This window comes from Mauremys mutica, chromosome 1 (genome assembly GCF_020497125.1).
Source record: "Mauremys mutica isolate MM-2020 ecotype Southern chromosome 1, ASM2049712v1, whole genome shotgun sequence".
Classification (NCBI taxonomy): domain Eukaryota; kingdom Metazoa; phylum Chordata; order Testudines; family Geoemydidae; genus Mauremys; species Mauremys mutica.
In genome coordinates, this window is record NC_059072.1 from 284,035,879 (window position 1) to 284,052,936 (window position 17,058).

The 17,058-nt window shown below is 41.0% G+C and overlaps 1 protein-coding gene across 5 annotated transcripts in view; it reads left to right on the plus strand.

Annotated features, from left to right (window-relative positions):
* The window catches only part of MYCBP2 (MYC binding protein 2), a 415,400-nt gene that overhangs the window by 229,461 nt on the left and 168,881 nt on the right, over positions 1-17,058 (plus strand). For all 5 annotated transcript variants that reach the window (XM_045011267.1, XM_045011270.1, XM_045011275.1 and 2 more), the window contains 3 exons: positions 5,089-5,307; positions 11,992-12,217; positions 12,645-12,763. In XM_045011267.1, the coding sequence (XP_044867202.1) occupies positions 5,089-5,307; positions 11,992-12,217; positions 12,645-12,763 (564 nt within the window). The remainder of the gene's footprint in view (positions 1-5,088; positions 5,308-11,991; positions 12,218-12,644; positions 12,764-17,058) is intronic.

Below are 17,058 nucleotides of genomic sequence, written 5' to 3' on the forward strand. Positions count from 1 at the left end.
TCTCCTGCCATCCATCTCCATCCTCTGACAAACAGAGGCTAGGGACACCATTCCTTACCCATCCTGGCTAATAGCCATTAATGGACTTAACCTCCATGCATTTATCTAGTTCTCTTTTAAACCCTGTTATAGTCTTAGCCTTCACAACCTCCTCAGGCAAGGAATTCCACAGGTTGACTGTGCGCTGTGTGAAGAACAACTTCCTTTTGTTTTAAACCAGCTGCCCATTAATTTCATTTGGTGGCCCCTAGTTCTTATATTATGGGAACAAGTAAATAACGTTTTCTTAGGCTTGGTCTACACTGGGGGGGGGTCGATCTAAGGTTCGCAACTTCAGCTACGTGAATAGCGTAGCTGAAGTCGAAGTACCTTAGCTCGAATTACTTACCTGTCCTCACAGTGTGGGATCGATGTCCGCGGCTCCCCCGTCGACTCGGCTACCGCCACTCGCTCCGGTGGAGTTCCGGAGTCGACGGGAGCGCGTTCGGGGTTCGATATATCGCGTCTAGATGAGACGCGATATATCGAACTCCAAGAAATCGATTGCTACCCGCCGATCCGGCGGGTAGTGAAGACGTACCCTTATTCACTTTCTCCACACCACTCATGATTTTATATACCTCTATCATATCCGCCATTAATCTCCTCTTTTCCAAGCTGAAAAGTCCTAGCCTCTTCAATCTATCCTCATATGGGACCCGTTCCAACCCCCTAATCATTTTAGTTGCCCTTCTCTGAACCTTTTCTAGTGCCAGTATATCTTTTTTGAGATGAGGAGACCACATCTGTACGCAGTAATCAAGATGTGGGCGTACTCTGGATTTATATAAGGGCAATAAGATACAGGAACTCCTCACTTAAAGTTGTCCCGGTTAAGGTTGTTTCGATGTTAAGTTGCTGATCAATTAGGGAACATGCTCATTTAAAGTTGTGAAATGCTCCCTTCTAACTTCGTTTGGCAGCCACCTGTTTTGTCCACTGCTTGCAGGAAGAGCAGCCCATTGCAGCTAGCTGGTAGGTGGTTGGAACCAGGATGGAACAGCAGCCCCCTATCAGCTCTCCACTCCACAAATTCTCTGTGCAGCAGCTGTCCCTCCCCCCACTGCCATGTGCTGCTCCTGCCCTCTGCCTTGGAGCTGCTCCCAGAGATGACTCCTTGCAGCATGGGGAGAGAGGGAAAAAGAGGGGCTAATGTCAGGGTGTCTCCCCCTCCCCCCTGCTCCTGCCCCCCGCTTACCCTATCTTCCATAGAGCAGGGGGGACACAGGACGGAGGGAGGGAGCTTCTAGGAAGTAGCTGCCATCTCAGGTCTCAGCAGGCTGATTTAATTAACAAGGCAGTGTACTTAAGCCTGGGGTCAGCTACTTAAAGGAGAAATGCACATCTTTTCTCTCACACACAGGGTATGTGTCTCTGTCTGCCCTCCCTCCTTTCCTGCTGCCTTGTAGAGTGTTGTGAGAGTCAATCCTTGAGGGCTCAGTCAATTGCTAGTTCATTTAGCAGTAAGGCATTCCCTGGGAAATATCTCACCCTCTGACTCCACCACATCAACCAAGCTTTTGTGTGAGTGAGTGAGTGATATAGTCTTTTCTCTGGTGAAAAACATTTCCCTGGAACCTAACCCCCTCAGTTACATTAATTCTTATGGGGAAATTGGATTTGCTTAACATCATTTCACTTAAAGTAGCAAAGAATCCTGTGGCACCTTATAGACTAACAGACGTTTTGCAGCATGAGCAGTGCTTGCATCCGAAGAAGTGGGTATTCACCCACGAAAGCTCATGCTGCAAAACGTCTGTTAGTCTATAAGGTGCCACAGGATTCTTTGCTGCTTCTACAGAACCAGACTAACACGGCTACCCCTCTGATACTTCACTTAAAGTGGCATTTTTCAGGAACATAACTACAATGTTAAGTGAGGAGTTCCTGTATTCTCCATCTTATTCTCTATCCCTTTTTTAATGATTCCTAACACTCTGTTTTCTTTTTTGACTGCTGCTTCACACTGCATGGATGTCTTCAAAGAACTATCCACGATGATTCCAAGATCTCTTTCCTGATTAGTTGTAGCTAAATTAGCCCCCATCATACTGTATGTATAGTTGGGGTTATTTTTTCCAATGTGAATTACTTTACATTTATCCACATTAAATTTCATTTGCCATTTTGTTGCCCAATTGCTTAGTTTTGTGAGATCTTTTTGAAGTTCTTCACAGTCTGCTTTGGTCTTAACTATCATGAGCAGTTTAGTATCGTCTGCAAACTTTGCAATCTCACTGTTTACCCTTTTCTCCAGATCTGTTGCTTCTCCCAGTCTACTAGACCCTAGTTTGCTTATGAGAATGTTATGTAGGACTGTGTCAAAGCCTTACTGAAATAAAGATGTATCACATCTATTGCTTCTCCCAGTCTACTAGGCCAGTAACCCTATCAAAGAAAGAAATTATGATTGGTTTGGCATGATTTGTTCTTGACAAATCCCTGTTCGCTATTTCTTATTGCCCTATTATGCTCTAGGTCAGCAGTTCTCAAACTGTGGGTTGCAACCCCATTTTAATGGGGTCACCAGGGATGGCTTAGACTTGCTGTGTCTCAGGACCAAAACCCAAGGGCTTTAGCCGTCGGCATTGGGACTCAGGTTACAGGCCCCCTGCCTGGGGCTGAAGCCCATGGGCTTTAGCTTTGGCTCCCCCCACAGGGCGGCTCGGGCTGGCTCAGGCTTCAGTCCTCCCTCCTGGGGTCGTGTAGTAATTTTTATTGTCCGAAGGCGGTCACAGTGCAATGAAGTTTGAGAACCCCCGCTCTAAGTGCTTACAAACTGATTGTTTAATAATTAATAAATAATCTTTCCAGATATTGAAGATAGGCTGAATGGTCTGTAATTCTCCAGATCCTCTTTGTTCTCCCTTTTTAAAAATAGGTACTATGTTTGCCTTTCTCTAGTCCTCTGGGACCTCAACTGTCCTCCATGAGTTCTCAAAGATAATTGCTAATGGTTCCAAGATTGCCTCAGCTAGTTCTTTAAGTACCCTATGATAAATTTCATCAGGCCCTGACTGCTTGAATACTCTATTTAATTTCTGCTGTTAGAACATCTTCAGTCCACATGGCTGTAACTTGTAGCCTCAAAACTAATTTTACCAAAAAATAACGAAAGATTCTTTAAGATGGATGCTTTCCATCTTCTGCAATGCATTGGTCACCCCAAAGTAACAAAAATATGAGGCTTATTGATACAATTTGATATTATTTCATCATTCACAGATTACGCAATAACCTCATGGGATTTCATTGTTTGCTTTAAAATTTTAATATTGCTGTGATTCTGGATCTTGAAATGTGATTTCTTTGTTTTAAAGACTTACTTTCCTGCTTTTTTCATGTGAAAATAACTTTGCTTCTGGCTTGGTGAAATCTGTGCCCCTCTTTAGCAAATTCATATGTGAGGGTGATTCTCTATTCATCCATTTGTGGGGGGTTCCCCCCCCCAGTTTGGTAACTTTTATGGCCTAGGATGATGATTAATCATCTGCATATTGCTGTGACTGTACATGAATTATATTCGGAAGGTCAATGGCAAATGTATATGGCCCTTCTCTGAAGTGGGCTTAAAATCTAGAAACATACGTGTGAAGTAAATTTTACATTGTTTATAGAGATGTTAAACCCAGTTGGAGGAGAGGGACATATTTCATGTTTAATTATGCTCAGTGACGGGGATGCAAATTCAAGACTTTATATGCCCCTAAATTCACAATAGTTAATGTCTGTAGGAGGTTTGCATAGAGATTAAGGGGAAAATACCGCATTTATGTAGTAACTAAACTTTTATTTACTATTTATTCAGTATCTTATTTTCTACGGCTGTCAATTGCAGTTAACGTAAACAATTAACTCAAAAAATTATTCATGCCTAATTGCACTGTTAAACAATTATAGAATACCAATTGAAATTTATTATAAATATTTTTGGATGTTTTTCTACATTTTCGTATATATTGATTTCAGTTACAACTCAGAATATAAAGTGTAAAAAAGGCAAACAAAAGAAAATGTATTTTTCAATTCACCTCATACAAGTACTGTTGTGCAATCTCTTTACAGTGAAAGTGCAATTTAGAAATGTGGATTTTTTTTTGCATAACTGCACTCAAAAACAAAGCAATGTAAAACTTTAGAGTCTACAAGTCCACTCAGTCCTACTTCTTGTTCAGCCAATCCCTAAGACAAACAAAATTTACATTTATGGGAGATAATGTAATGATGCCCGCTTCTGATTTACAATGTCATCTGAAAATGACAACAGGTGTTCACATGACACTTTTGTAGCCCGTGTAGCAAGGTATTTATGTGCCAGATATGCTAAACATTCGTATGCCCCTTCGTGCTTTGGCTACAATTCCAAAGGACATGCTTCCATGCTGATGATGCTCATTTAAAAAAAATGCATTAATTAAATTTGTGACTGAACTGCTTGGGAGAGAATTGTATGTCTCCTGCTCAGTAGTTTTATCTGCGTTCTGCCATGTATTTCATGTTATGGCAGTCTCGGATGATGACCCAGTACATGTTGATCGATTTAAGAACACTTTCACTGCAGATTTGACAAAACACAAAGAAGGTACCAATGTGCGATTTCTAAAGATAGCTACAGCACTTGACCCAAGGTTTAAGAATCTGAAGTGCCTTCTAAAATCTGAGAGGAATGAGGTGTGGAACATGCTGTTAGAAATTGTAAAAGAACAACACTGATGCAGAAACTACAGGACATCAGCCACCAAAAAAGAAAATCAACCTTCTGTTGGTGGCATCTGACTCAGATGATGAAAATGAATTTTCATCTGTCTGCATGCTTTGGGATCCTTATCAAGAAGAACCCATCATCAGCATGGAAGCATGTCCTCTGGGATGGTGGGCGAAGCACGAAGGGGAGGAGGAGGGCGTTTTGGGTTTTTTTAAAGTAAATCAAAAGACATGATTGAACTATGATAGTGTTAATTTTGAGACTATTCAAAAAAAGTACTGTAGAGAACTATAGGCTTTTTTACTTTTTCCTCCCAATATCATATAATAATTTATATTCTACAGGTTGCTGTTGAAGTCTTTGGCCTAGTACAGCAGTTACTTCCCTCTGTAGCAGTTTTGAATCAGAAGTATGCCCCTCCTTCCTTTAACCCCAATCAGTCTACAGACAGCACCACAGGAAACCAACCTGAACAAGGGCTCTCAGCTGGTACTACCTCTAATCACTATGCTGTCATAGAAAGTGAACACCCTTATAAACCAGCTTGTGTTACCCACTATAAGGTAAGGACCATTTCTATGTCTGTATGCGATTTTTAATACATATCATAAACTGAAAGTATGCATAGATTTTTAAAACACCTCTAAAGTTGTTACCTAGTTTGTCTCTATGATGTGAGCATACAGTGTTTGCACTGTTATTTGATTATATATATATGAATCTCATGCTATGAGTCATGTACTTGTTCTGAGGCAGCCGATGCAAAGCTATACATAACCTAAGTTAACTAGTTAAATTCTCATTTTGTATACACATTTTTAACAGTTGCTACAACTCAGTTTCCTGATGTTTTCACTGTTGTAACATACTGTCTGATTTATTTTCTGTTCAGCAGTGAGTGTCTGTTTAGATGGTTTCTTTAACAATATAAGGTTTTATTTCTTGTTATGAATCAAAATAGACAAAGGATAGTTTAATACGTGTCACATTTTCAAAGTTTAAAGGAACAAAGCTAGGGAGTCGTGCAATGCTTTGCTTTGACAGAAACACCTTCCTTGTGAGCTTCTGGCAAACTCCTGCCTATTCATGAACCTAATGGATAATACCTCACAAGTTTGTTCTCATAGGGAAAGATAGTCCAAATGCATATCCCCAACATTCTTATTGAGTGTAAAAATGTACTCTTATGAAATCTGATATCAGAGCTTTGAGTGTAAGTAATGTTAGCTCTGAGCAAGGGGAGACCCCCGATGCCGTAGCACCACTAGTTTGTTTTGTTGGCTGGTAGACGCGACAATTTAAATTATTAATGAAGTTGCCTCGAATCTGACCACCATTTAGGATGCAGAATTCTCAGAGGTTAAGTCCTGTCTGTAGTATTCAAAAAATCATTTTCATTTCTAGAGGTGATGCGTTTCATAATGAAGTCAAAACTATGAAGCAGAAGGTTGCAAGTACTGAAACAACACAAACTGCAATTAATTCATATCTGCTGCTCTTGAAAATAAGATGTTCTGTTTAGAGAGCAGGGCAGCTGATGCAGAAAATAGAAATAATCACCTGAGCTTTAAACTGTCTGGGCTTCCTACAGGAGTTGAGTTTCTGACTCTGTAATATTTTCTCCATACATGGAACCCCTGAAGTTCCAGACAACATACAAATAAATCTTGTAATTAGTTTGCATTAAAATTAATATAAAAGGGTTCATTTAAGAAACTTAGCACACTGTCACTATGATCTCAATAACATTTTGGCATACTATTTCAAATGTTGCCAATAGATGACTTATGCATAGGTTACATTTCAGGAAATGACATTGAAATTAAACTAACTTACTAGTAATTGTTATAACAGTACAGTTCCAAGTCAGTAGATTAGGTTGATCTTAAATGGGGCTGTTGTAACATTAGAGGCAACTCAACCAATCATCATCTTTCCTCTCCAGTTAATTTGCATGCTTATTTCTGTTGATTGAAATGACTCAATGATGAGGAAGATTGTACATGTGTGTAAAGAGTTCCTTGGTAAAATACTAGGTCCCCAGCTCTCGCTTGTCTCGAAGTTCTGTAGCTACCTGCTGACATACTAACTGTCAGATTCACCAGTGTGCTTCAGCTACTTTGTACTGTTTTAGGAGAGCACAAAACAGCCAAAGCATACCACGGAATCTGTCCTTAAAAGTTAATATTCAAAAAGTTGTGTAAGATTGATGCTGTATATGTTCACCTCTGGTGGCATTCTCTTTGGGTCTCTTGTTTAGTGTTTATATATGAAATTGATAATTGAAAAATAAATCCTGGACAAAAACCATTTAAACTGGTGTTAATATTGACAGTACTGATCAGTAATTTAAGGGGGAAAAAACATTCTGTGGCTGTTGTAATTATCCCAAAACAAACATTAGAAACCCAGGAAATTCAGACGTCAAGGTTAAGATGAAAAGAAGTCCAAAGAACTAGGCATGGAATTGCATCGGTAAGGCACTCACATGAAGTAAAGTCTAGGTAAGGCCATCTCACAAAGTAAAGATTAGCTTGATTTTTAAAGAGATTACTCTGAGACAAAAAACATTAAATACATTAATCATAATTGTGTGGTTATTGCATGGAATATGCATGGTAAAGCAGGAATAAGTGGCAGAGGGACTTAAAATGATGACAAGAAGCTTATGCTTGATTTGGTAGAGAATGGTGGAGCCATTCATTAGAGCAATGCAAAAAAAAGGGGGAAATGATCTGGAAAATGGGCAAATAAGATGAATCTGTGTACAAAAGATTATTCTCATGCTGCCTTCTTTTGGATTTCTTTTCAAGGATGATTGGAATCTAATAAGGATAACCAAGATTACAGACTAGCTTCCTACAGTTCCCAGAAGTCAGTCATTTGATTCACTTGTTTGATTTTAGATAAAAATAACCTGTTTTTCTTTGAGTACTTATCTACGTCTGTGTCATTTCTGGTGTGCATGTGCCAGAGATCGGAAAGTTTTAGCCAGTGATGTCCGTTGGGCCATGCCTGTGCCTTTTATGCCTTTTAGCACCCTCTCTCCGCAGAAGAACATAAAGGGGGTGGCACAACTTCCTTCCTTTACACTGCCTGCGCCTGAGACACAGCACTGACTTAGTTTCTGGCCTCTGGTACTTTTGCTCCCACTTTTTCCAATTTATTGTAAATACCTTCTCTCAGGATAGGGTAGTTCTAATATAGTTTAAGACAGTTGATAGGAATCATATTGTGTCTTATTGTAGGCTTTAGTTCAGGCAAGTTTTCTTTGTTTCATTCAGCCAGTACCAGGAGTCAGCCTTAGAAATGGTCAAAATCTCTTGGCTTTAAATATTGTTCATTGTATGAGGCAGCTCTACCCCAACCATAGACATTCTACGTGCTTATTTTGCCCTGGGGAGGAACGCATTAAAGACACATGTACTTTGTAATGTACTAGTAGTAAACTGCTGAATCCAAGGAGGCAAGATTAAAAACTTATCTCCTGGATAAATCCATGAGACCTGCCTCTGGTCCAGAGAGGCAGGATCCATCTGATTTGGAGTAATCTTCAGTTAGAGTGCTTCTGTTATGTCCTCGTCTTCCAGGACTATCTCTGTCCCTCTGAGGCATTTTCTTGCGGCTTCTGTGGCTGCTCCTTCCTCACATGTTGAGAGAAAGAAACCCCTGCTCAACTTCTGTAAGGAGCAAAAGAGTGGGTCTCTCACTAAAAGTTTTTTGAGAGGACCAAAAAAAAAAGGGACAGATCTCTCTGTTTCTGCTAATAAGGCCTCCTCATACTAGTAGGCAGCACTTACACTTCAGCACCAGTAGTTTTGGTACCGACTATATCGGCCCCATTGAATTTGGTACTGATGTTTTTTATATCAGAGATTTGCCTCTGTCTGTCCTTTTGCTTTCTTTGTCCATACTGGGTTTATCTCCAGCATCATCTAAAAAGCTCCCAGCCCAACATAATTCTCAGACCCCAATCAGGTCTGCTGCTCAATTTGAGGGAGATCACTCCTTCATCTTTTCTTCTGTGGACGTAAGTGGAGGTGGTTCCACCCTCCAAGGGTCCCTTTTTTATGACCCATATATTTCAGACCCCCTGCCTGCTATATTCTCCTCCCACTCTTTATCCCTATATATCCTCCTCCTGGCCTTATTGGGCACTGTGGTCTGTTCAGCACTCTAGAAGACAGTAATCTACCTGAAGTATCACAAGTCAGACCTCCATCCCTGCGGCAGCCACCTACAGGCCATCAACAGCAATAACAGTCTGCCTGTACATTTTGTACAGATATTTCAGGCCATTGGTGAATTAACTCATCATCAAACAAGATTGTTGCGATATGAGTATAGTAATAAGTCTTGCTTTCATACCTCGAAATCCTGCTTTTGATCTACATGATATATATGCCCATTCAGCAAGCACACAGGAAATCTGTGACTTGTACTTTGTAACTCACATTAGCAATACAAAGTGCTTCACTTTGGATTATCAACATCTCCAAGAATTTTTTCAAAGTGTATAGTGGTAGCAGCAGCCCACCTCTGAATTGGCTAGCTCATGGAAAATCTCCTCAGCAGGTCACAATCAATATATACTGTACCTGTTGTTGAGGTTGGGACTAAAAATAAGCAAAACAAATAACATCTAATTTCTACAAAGAAAATAGAATCTATTGTAGCCCTCATAGACTTCTTTATGGTGGAAGTGTATCTGCCTCAAACCAGATTCAGCAAGTGTCTACTGATCATCCAGCCCCGGCAGACTTCTGAGATGACCATGAGGACACATCTGCATTTGCGAGGCCATATAGCCTCATGGACGTTTGTGATTCCCTGTCCCAGCTTCATCTAAGTTATTGCCCGAGGATAGCTGAAGTCTTTTTATCATTCCAGTTTGCACAACTTAGACATTCAGATCCAGACTGGCAGGAGGACACTCAGCAAATATGTCAAGGTGTTCCTTTCTCCCTGCCATTTCCTGTAAAGTGTATAGTGCCCCATGCCTTGATGTTCAAATGGGGAGAGCATTTGGATGCCCTCACAGTACAAGGTTGGTAATCCAGAGAGGTGGTTTGTCTGCATAGCAACATCCTAGAGCTCAGAGCTGTATGTCTGGCTTGTCTGACTCACATCAAGGCCCAAAACATCCAAATAGTGATGGTCAATACCACTTAAATGGTCTATATCAAGAAACAAGGAGGTGCCAGATCTACTCCCTTATGCAGAGAAACTGTTGTGCTGTGGAACTGGTGTATCCCCCACTGGATAATCAGTAATTAATCTGACAGGTCTTCATGACATATTGCTAGATCATCTAAGCAGACACTTGCACAAAGAACCACTTCATACAGGACCTCAAGTGGTTGATCAAAGACTCTGTCATCAAGTCAATGTTCAGGCATTGGGGTGTTCCCCATGCAGATTTGTTTACAATCAGAGGAAATAAGAAATGCAAGTTTCTGCTCCGGAAGATATTAGAGCCCCGGTTGGAAGGCAGATGCTTTTCTGATTCCACGGAATGACAGTCTCTATTATGCCTATCCTGTAATCCCATCAACTCCTTGCGATTTGAGGAAAATCAACCAGGATTCTGCATTAGTCATTCTCCTAACTCCGACCTGGCCAAGGCAGTATTCATTTCCAGATCTTCAGACTTTATCCAAATATCATTTCCTCTCTTGCCAGACTTGGTCAGTCAGACCAACTTCATCCAGCTCTTGCCTCTCTTTATCTCATGGCCTGGAAGCTCTCTAGTTAAAAGATATGGAGAAAACTTGCTGTATGGATGTGCAGAATATCTTGATTCAGAATAGAAAAGATCCTAGTAGGTTTATTTAAAATGAAAGTGCTTTTCTATGTGGTTAGCCTAGCCTCTCCCCATCAAAGACAGAGATCCCTCATATCCTTGAATATTGACTATCTTTTCGAAAATATCTGGATTATCTATATATTCTCTGTGTTTCTTTGGCATCCATTTTTGCTCATCATCAGCTGATTGAGTCATGTTTTTTTTCTCATCATCTCGTGATCATATTTCTTTTGAGGACTCCTTCAGCTATTTCCTACAATCCGAGGACCACCCCTGTCCTGGGATCTTAATATCATCCTTAATTGTTCAGTAGGCTCTGCGTTGGAACCTATGACCACACATTTGTTAGCTCATCTTTCCCTGAAGATGGCTTTCCTTGTGACAATTACCTTGTTATGAGTGGGTCAACTTCAAGACCTTATAGCTGGTCCTCCTTATCTGATCTTTTTCAGAGATAATTAAGGTGTGGTCTAAGTTTCTCTGAAACTTTCATTTTCATTTGACCCAATACATTCATTTGCCTGTGTGCTCCCACCCCCAAAAACCCATAGTCATCAAAAGGGGAAGCTAGCCTGCACCCTTTAGATGTTGTTGTCCAGGTCCTAGTATTTTATTTACACAGAACAAAGTCATCTAGAGTATCCCCATGGTTGTTCATTGCCTTTGCTGAAAGATCTAAAGTGCAAGCAATCTGAACCACATGTAGGTGGTGTCAGACTATATTAATATGTTCTAAGTTACCTAAATTAGAGCCTCCAGGGTAAATTAGAGTGCACTTGACTAGAGCATCTGCATCTTTTAGGGATATTTCCATAGCTGTTGTACATAGAGCAGCTATTCCAGGCACTTTTCCATCATAGAGAAATTTACATCTGATGCTTGATTTGACAGAGCCATGCCTAAGTCATTATTTAATTAGAATCCTTCTACTCTTCTCCATTAATTGTTACCTGCTTGTGAGTCACCATAAGTGGAACACACAGACAAGCATTTGAAGAAAGGAAAACTACTTATCCCGATAGTACCTTCAAAATGTGACGTATATATGTGTTTCATGACTCGCCCTCCTTTTTCCCCTGCTACGGAGTCTAATTACATCTTGATTTTGCATTGGCGAAGGAACTAAGGATCAGTTGGTTGCTCCTCCCTTGTATGCCCTTGTGGGAGAGCAGCTTGGGGCTCTAGGATATGATGGGCATAGTCCTGACCTAACTGACACTGCTGGCTAACATGTTCTGATTTATGGTCTATGCATACCAGAAGTGGAACACTCATAGGCAACACATCTTGAACTCCAGTTACTGTAGAGATAAGTAACTTTCCTTTATCTTTCAATACTTGACCATTTTTAAATATTAAGTTTAAAGTAAGATACTTAAACCAAATTAATTAGAAGTGTACAATGATTTTTGTGTTTATTTTCCAACTGTTTTTGTTTTAGGTGACTTTCCCAGAATGCGTCAGGTGGATGACAATAGAGTTTGATGCTCAGTGTGGCACAGCTCAATCAGAGGATGTCCTTCGCTTGCTAATTCCTGTCAGAATTGTCCAGAACTCAGGATTTGGACAAAAGCAAACTCCTGTTCATGAAAATCTTAATTCATGGATTGAACTAAAGAAATTTTCAGGCACATCTGGATGGCCTACCATGGTCTTAGTGTTGCCAGGTAATAAGAGTTTTTATAAACTGCCTGTTTAAATAAAATGGAGGGTTCTGGAGTATAATTAACAAAAGTGAACTTAAATTTTAGTAATTTCCAGAGAAGTAAACTTTACTTAGTCAAACAGACTTTTGATGGCTATCTTAAATAATGAAACTGAATTATCCAGTTTAGTTTTTAGAATATAAAGCTGAGGAGAAGCCAGGACTCAGATTAGAAAGGTGGGCCATTTATAGCAATTTGTTGGATATCATGGAGTAATTATTTGCCTTCTTTTATGTGGTATAGATATGCAGATTGCACAAGTGTTTCTTCTACCAGTTATGTTTAAAGGCTAATTTTCATATTTATTTTTGTGATATAAAAGTGGATGAAAAAGGAGGAATTCACATAGATTTATTTATTTTATGTTAATTTCATTCTTTCCTGTTAGGAAATGAAGCACTCTTTTCACTGGAGACTGCATCAGACTACGTGAAAGATGAAAAGGCCTGTTTCTATGGCTTCAAGTGTTTTGCAATTGGATATGAATTTAGTCCAGGATCTGATGAGGTGAGAATAAGCGAAGCTACTAAAATTACACCAAATAAAATTGCTTTTCTACAGGCAACTTATTTTATTCCTTCCTTCCCTAGTCACATTTTTGCCAACATATTAGCAAAATGATATTTTAAAATGGTCTCAACATATCTTTTGAACTGTAGTTGTATGGAGATCCGTTGTTTCATGCCTTTTTGTCCCGCTGCATGTACATTATCCTACTGTACAAGGGTTCTCAAACTTTAACAGGTGTAACAGTCTATGGACCTGTAAGGCACTATGAAGTTCTATTATTGATTAAAAAAATAATCTATTCATTGCATCAAAACTACTCTATATCTCCTGTAATTCTGCTCAAGACATGTGCCCCAATTCCATTATGCTGAGAGATCAAAAATCTAGGAATGCTCTGTAATAATTATTAATCTATAAGTACATTTTATTAGCTTACATGAGGGGCAGGCAAACTTTTTGACCTGACGGCCGCATCAGGTTTTGGAAATTGTATGAAGGGCCAGTTACGGGAGGGGGTCGTGGCCCAGCCCCCACCCCCTATCTGCCCTCTCCCCCCGACCCCTGCCCCTTCCAACCCTCCCGTTCCCTTATGGACCCCCCCCCAGCCCAGGACCCCCGCCCCATCCAACCCCTCCCCGTTCCCTTATGGACGCACACACACACGCACACCGTGCCCCATCCACCCCACCCGCTCCCTGTCCCCTGACCGCCCCTGGAATCCCTGCCGCTGACTGCCCCCCGCCACCCCAGCCAACCTCTCCTCACATTCCTGACTGCTCCCTGGTACCCCTGCCCCCATTCAACCCCCTTGTTCCCCGCCCTCTGACCGCCCCGACCCTTATCCACACCCCCATCCCCTGACCACCACTCCAAACTCCCCTGCCTTCTATCCAACCCCCCCACTCCCTACCCCGTTACCACGGTGCCTGGCACACCGGAGGAGCCAGCCATGCCGTCGCCACAGCACAGCACGGAGCACTGGGTCTGCAGCTGCGCTGCTCCAGGAGATCACAGCCCGCCGCCCAGAGCATTGCGCCGGCGGTGCAGTGAGCTGAGGCTGTGGGGAAGGGGGAACAGCAGGGAAGGGGCCGGGGGCTAGCATCCCAGGCCAGGAGCTCAGGGGCTGGACTGGATGTGGCCTGTGGGCCGTAGTTTGCCCACCTCTGGCTTAGGTCATTGTAGGAATAGTGTCTTCTATTCTTTTTCCCCATCATTGTACAATATCAGACTCTTCAGAAGATGGTATACAAACCCCTAAAATAGAAAATAATGCAGTAAGTTGCTTATTGAGAGAAGTTTCTTTCAAACACTAGGTGGTGTCTGATGTTATGAAGAATGGAGATTAATATTCCTTATATGTTTTTATCTTAGTGTAATTACAGATACTTTAAACCTCTGAACATCTAATATTCTCTCAAATCCTCCAGAATATGTTGCCTCAGTAATACCTATAGAAGTGAAAAGAACGAGGAGTACTTGTAGCACCTTAGAGACTAAAAAAATTATTTGGGCATAAGCTTTCGTGGGCGAAAACCCACTTCATTAGAGGCATGGAGTGGAAAATACAGTAGGAAGATATATATAGATATATACACAGAGAACATGAAAAGGTAGGAGTTGCCTTACCAACTCTAACGAGACAAATCAATTAAAGTGGGCTATTATCAGCATGAGAAAAAAAATCACTTTTGTAGTGGTAATCAGGATGGCCCATTTCAATTGTTCTTGTGTAATGTTGGCATCACCACACTCTTAAAGGAGGCCCCACCCCACCCATCTCAGTTTGTTTGCTGCCACAGAGAATAAACAGAAATCATTTGTGACTTCAGGATCCCACCAGACACACTTGGGCTTCCAGCAGCCTTTGGTTGCTAGTTGCAGGGTGACTCCAACACAATCCCACTCCCAAATTTCCCCCCAAAATGTATGTTCTGCACTGTTCAACCCTCTCCTGGACAGTCCAAATATATTAGGTCTATTGCCCCTCTAAGAGGATCAATATGCAACAGTCTGGTACTTGAAAAGGAGTACCCATGCAGTTTACAACACTGGATTAGTTTTGATTAAAAATAAAACAAGTTTATTTAACTACAAAGAGAGAGGGTTTAAATGAGTACAAGTATAAGCCATTAAAGTCAGAAATGACTAGAGAAATAAAAGTAAAATACTTCCTAGGTCTAAAACTTAACCAGCTAGACTTGGTTCAAGATAAATTTTTTACCACATGCTCTCAGCAACATGGCTGACCAATTTTCAGGTCAGGATTTCTCCCAAAATCAAATGGCGGGGTTTCTATTGTTGTCTTAGGTGAAAGAGCAAGAGATGGATAGGGAGACATAACTTGGCATGTTTTTTTCCCCTCACTTTTATAGTTAGTCACTCTTTGAAATATATTTTCTTGAGGGTTACTCCTAGATAAAGTTCATTCCCATTGTGAGGATGGAGGCAAGGAGTATGGTGGTGAAAGAGGTTACATTCTTTTGTTTGCTAAGGTGCAGATCTATTTGTTTCTGCCCCCCTTGCTTGCAAAAGAACTGCCACTTGACAGGTGGTTGCCCATCAGCTTTGATGACAGGTGGCTAGAAGTGTGAGCTTCTCCTTTGTCTTTGAGAAACTGGTTTACCCACTCCCCAGACTTGTCTGGTAAACACATTTGAGACCCAATTTCAGTTTATTTATAACTTTATATATAGTGATGCTACACACATTTCATCATGATATTATTGACCAGTGAGTTATTCTTTATCAAATGATACATTAGAAGGCTATTTTATTCAAAGGTGATTACTGTAGTATAAAGGATGTGATACAGGGGTGCATTCCATCACAGTGATTCACTATACACTGAATGTACACAGCCTTTAAAGGAAACTGGCCATCCAACCTCAAGTACTCCAATAGCTTCATTGGTGGGAGAACAGGGAAAACATCATCTGGGGAGGAGGAGAAATCTTCATTGCCCATCACCTACCATCACAGTCACCACTGTTACCTCCAATTTGGCCTGGGGTCCACAGTACCAAGACCTCTAGGTACATGATCATTGAAACACCTTAGTCCAGGTTCTATATCAGCATGCTAGAGCTCAGAACAGTGCAGTGGGCCCTTAAAGGCTATTGAGGATCCCTGCAGAATTATATAATACAGTTGCTTACAGACAACACTATAACTGTGTGCTATATCAATAAACATGGAGAAGTGCATTTCCAGCTCTTATCTGTGGAGGCAATAAAACTATGGCTGTGCTTCATCTAAAGCTAAACCTCATTGCATTTCACCTTGCAGGGGTGGATTAGATGGAGGTAGATTTGCTCAGCAGGCCATCTAATGATCAACAGAAGTGGTCCTTGAAACCAGTGGTGACTGTAGCACTATTTGACGTATGGGGCCATGCAGTAATAGACGTCTTTGTGCCCAACAAAACTACCAGATGCCAAGTTTATCACAGAAGAGTATACAGGAACAAAAGCTCCCTCTTAGATGTGATGTGGCAGGACTCAATCCAACACTATTCTATATGCCTTCTCTCCCATTTCCCTGATACCCAAGGTCATAAGGAATAGCAGTTTGGATAGAGCAGGGATAGGTAACCTATGGCACACGTGCCGAAGGCGGCACATGAGCTTATTTTCAGTGGTACCCACGCTGCCCGGGTCCTGGCCACTTGTCCGGGGGGCTCTGCATTTTAATTTAATTTTAAATGAAGCTTCTTAAATATTTTAAAAACCTTATTCACTTTACATACAACAATAGTTTAGTTATATATTATAGACTTATAGAAAGAGACCTTCTAAAAACGTTAACATGTATTACTGGCATGCAAAACCTTAAATTAGAGTGAATAAATGAAGACTCGGCACACCACTTATGAAAGGTTGCCAACCCCTGGGATAGAGTAAACATTATATTAATAGTCTCAATATGACCTTGTTAGCATTGGTATCTTCAGATTGCCAGAGAACCACCATAATCACTGCCTGTCTGTCCAGAGGTCCCATCTTAACCACAAGGGAGGATTCTGCGTTCCAACCTAGAAATACTCACCTTACAATGTGGAAGATAGCCTACTGACTAAAGTGGACTGTTTCTGTTTTTGAATGGTTCAAATCGTCCTTTTGTAATCCAGGAAAGGTGCCACTCTGACGTATGATTGTAATATCTGCTCAACGCAATTCTGTTAAGAGCAAGGGCTTCTCTCCCCTACATTCTCTAGGGAGCCTCTGCTGTCATAGAACTTTAATTTTGTCCTAACAAACCTGCTAGGTCCTACTTACGAGCATTTTGCTCAAGTC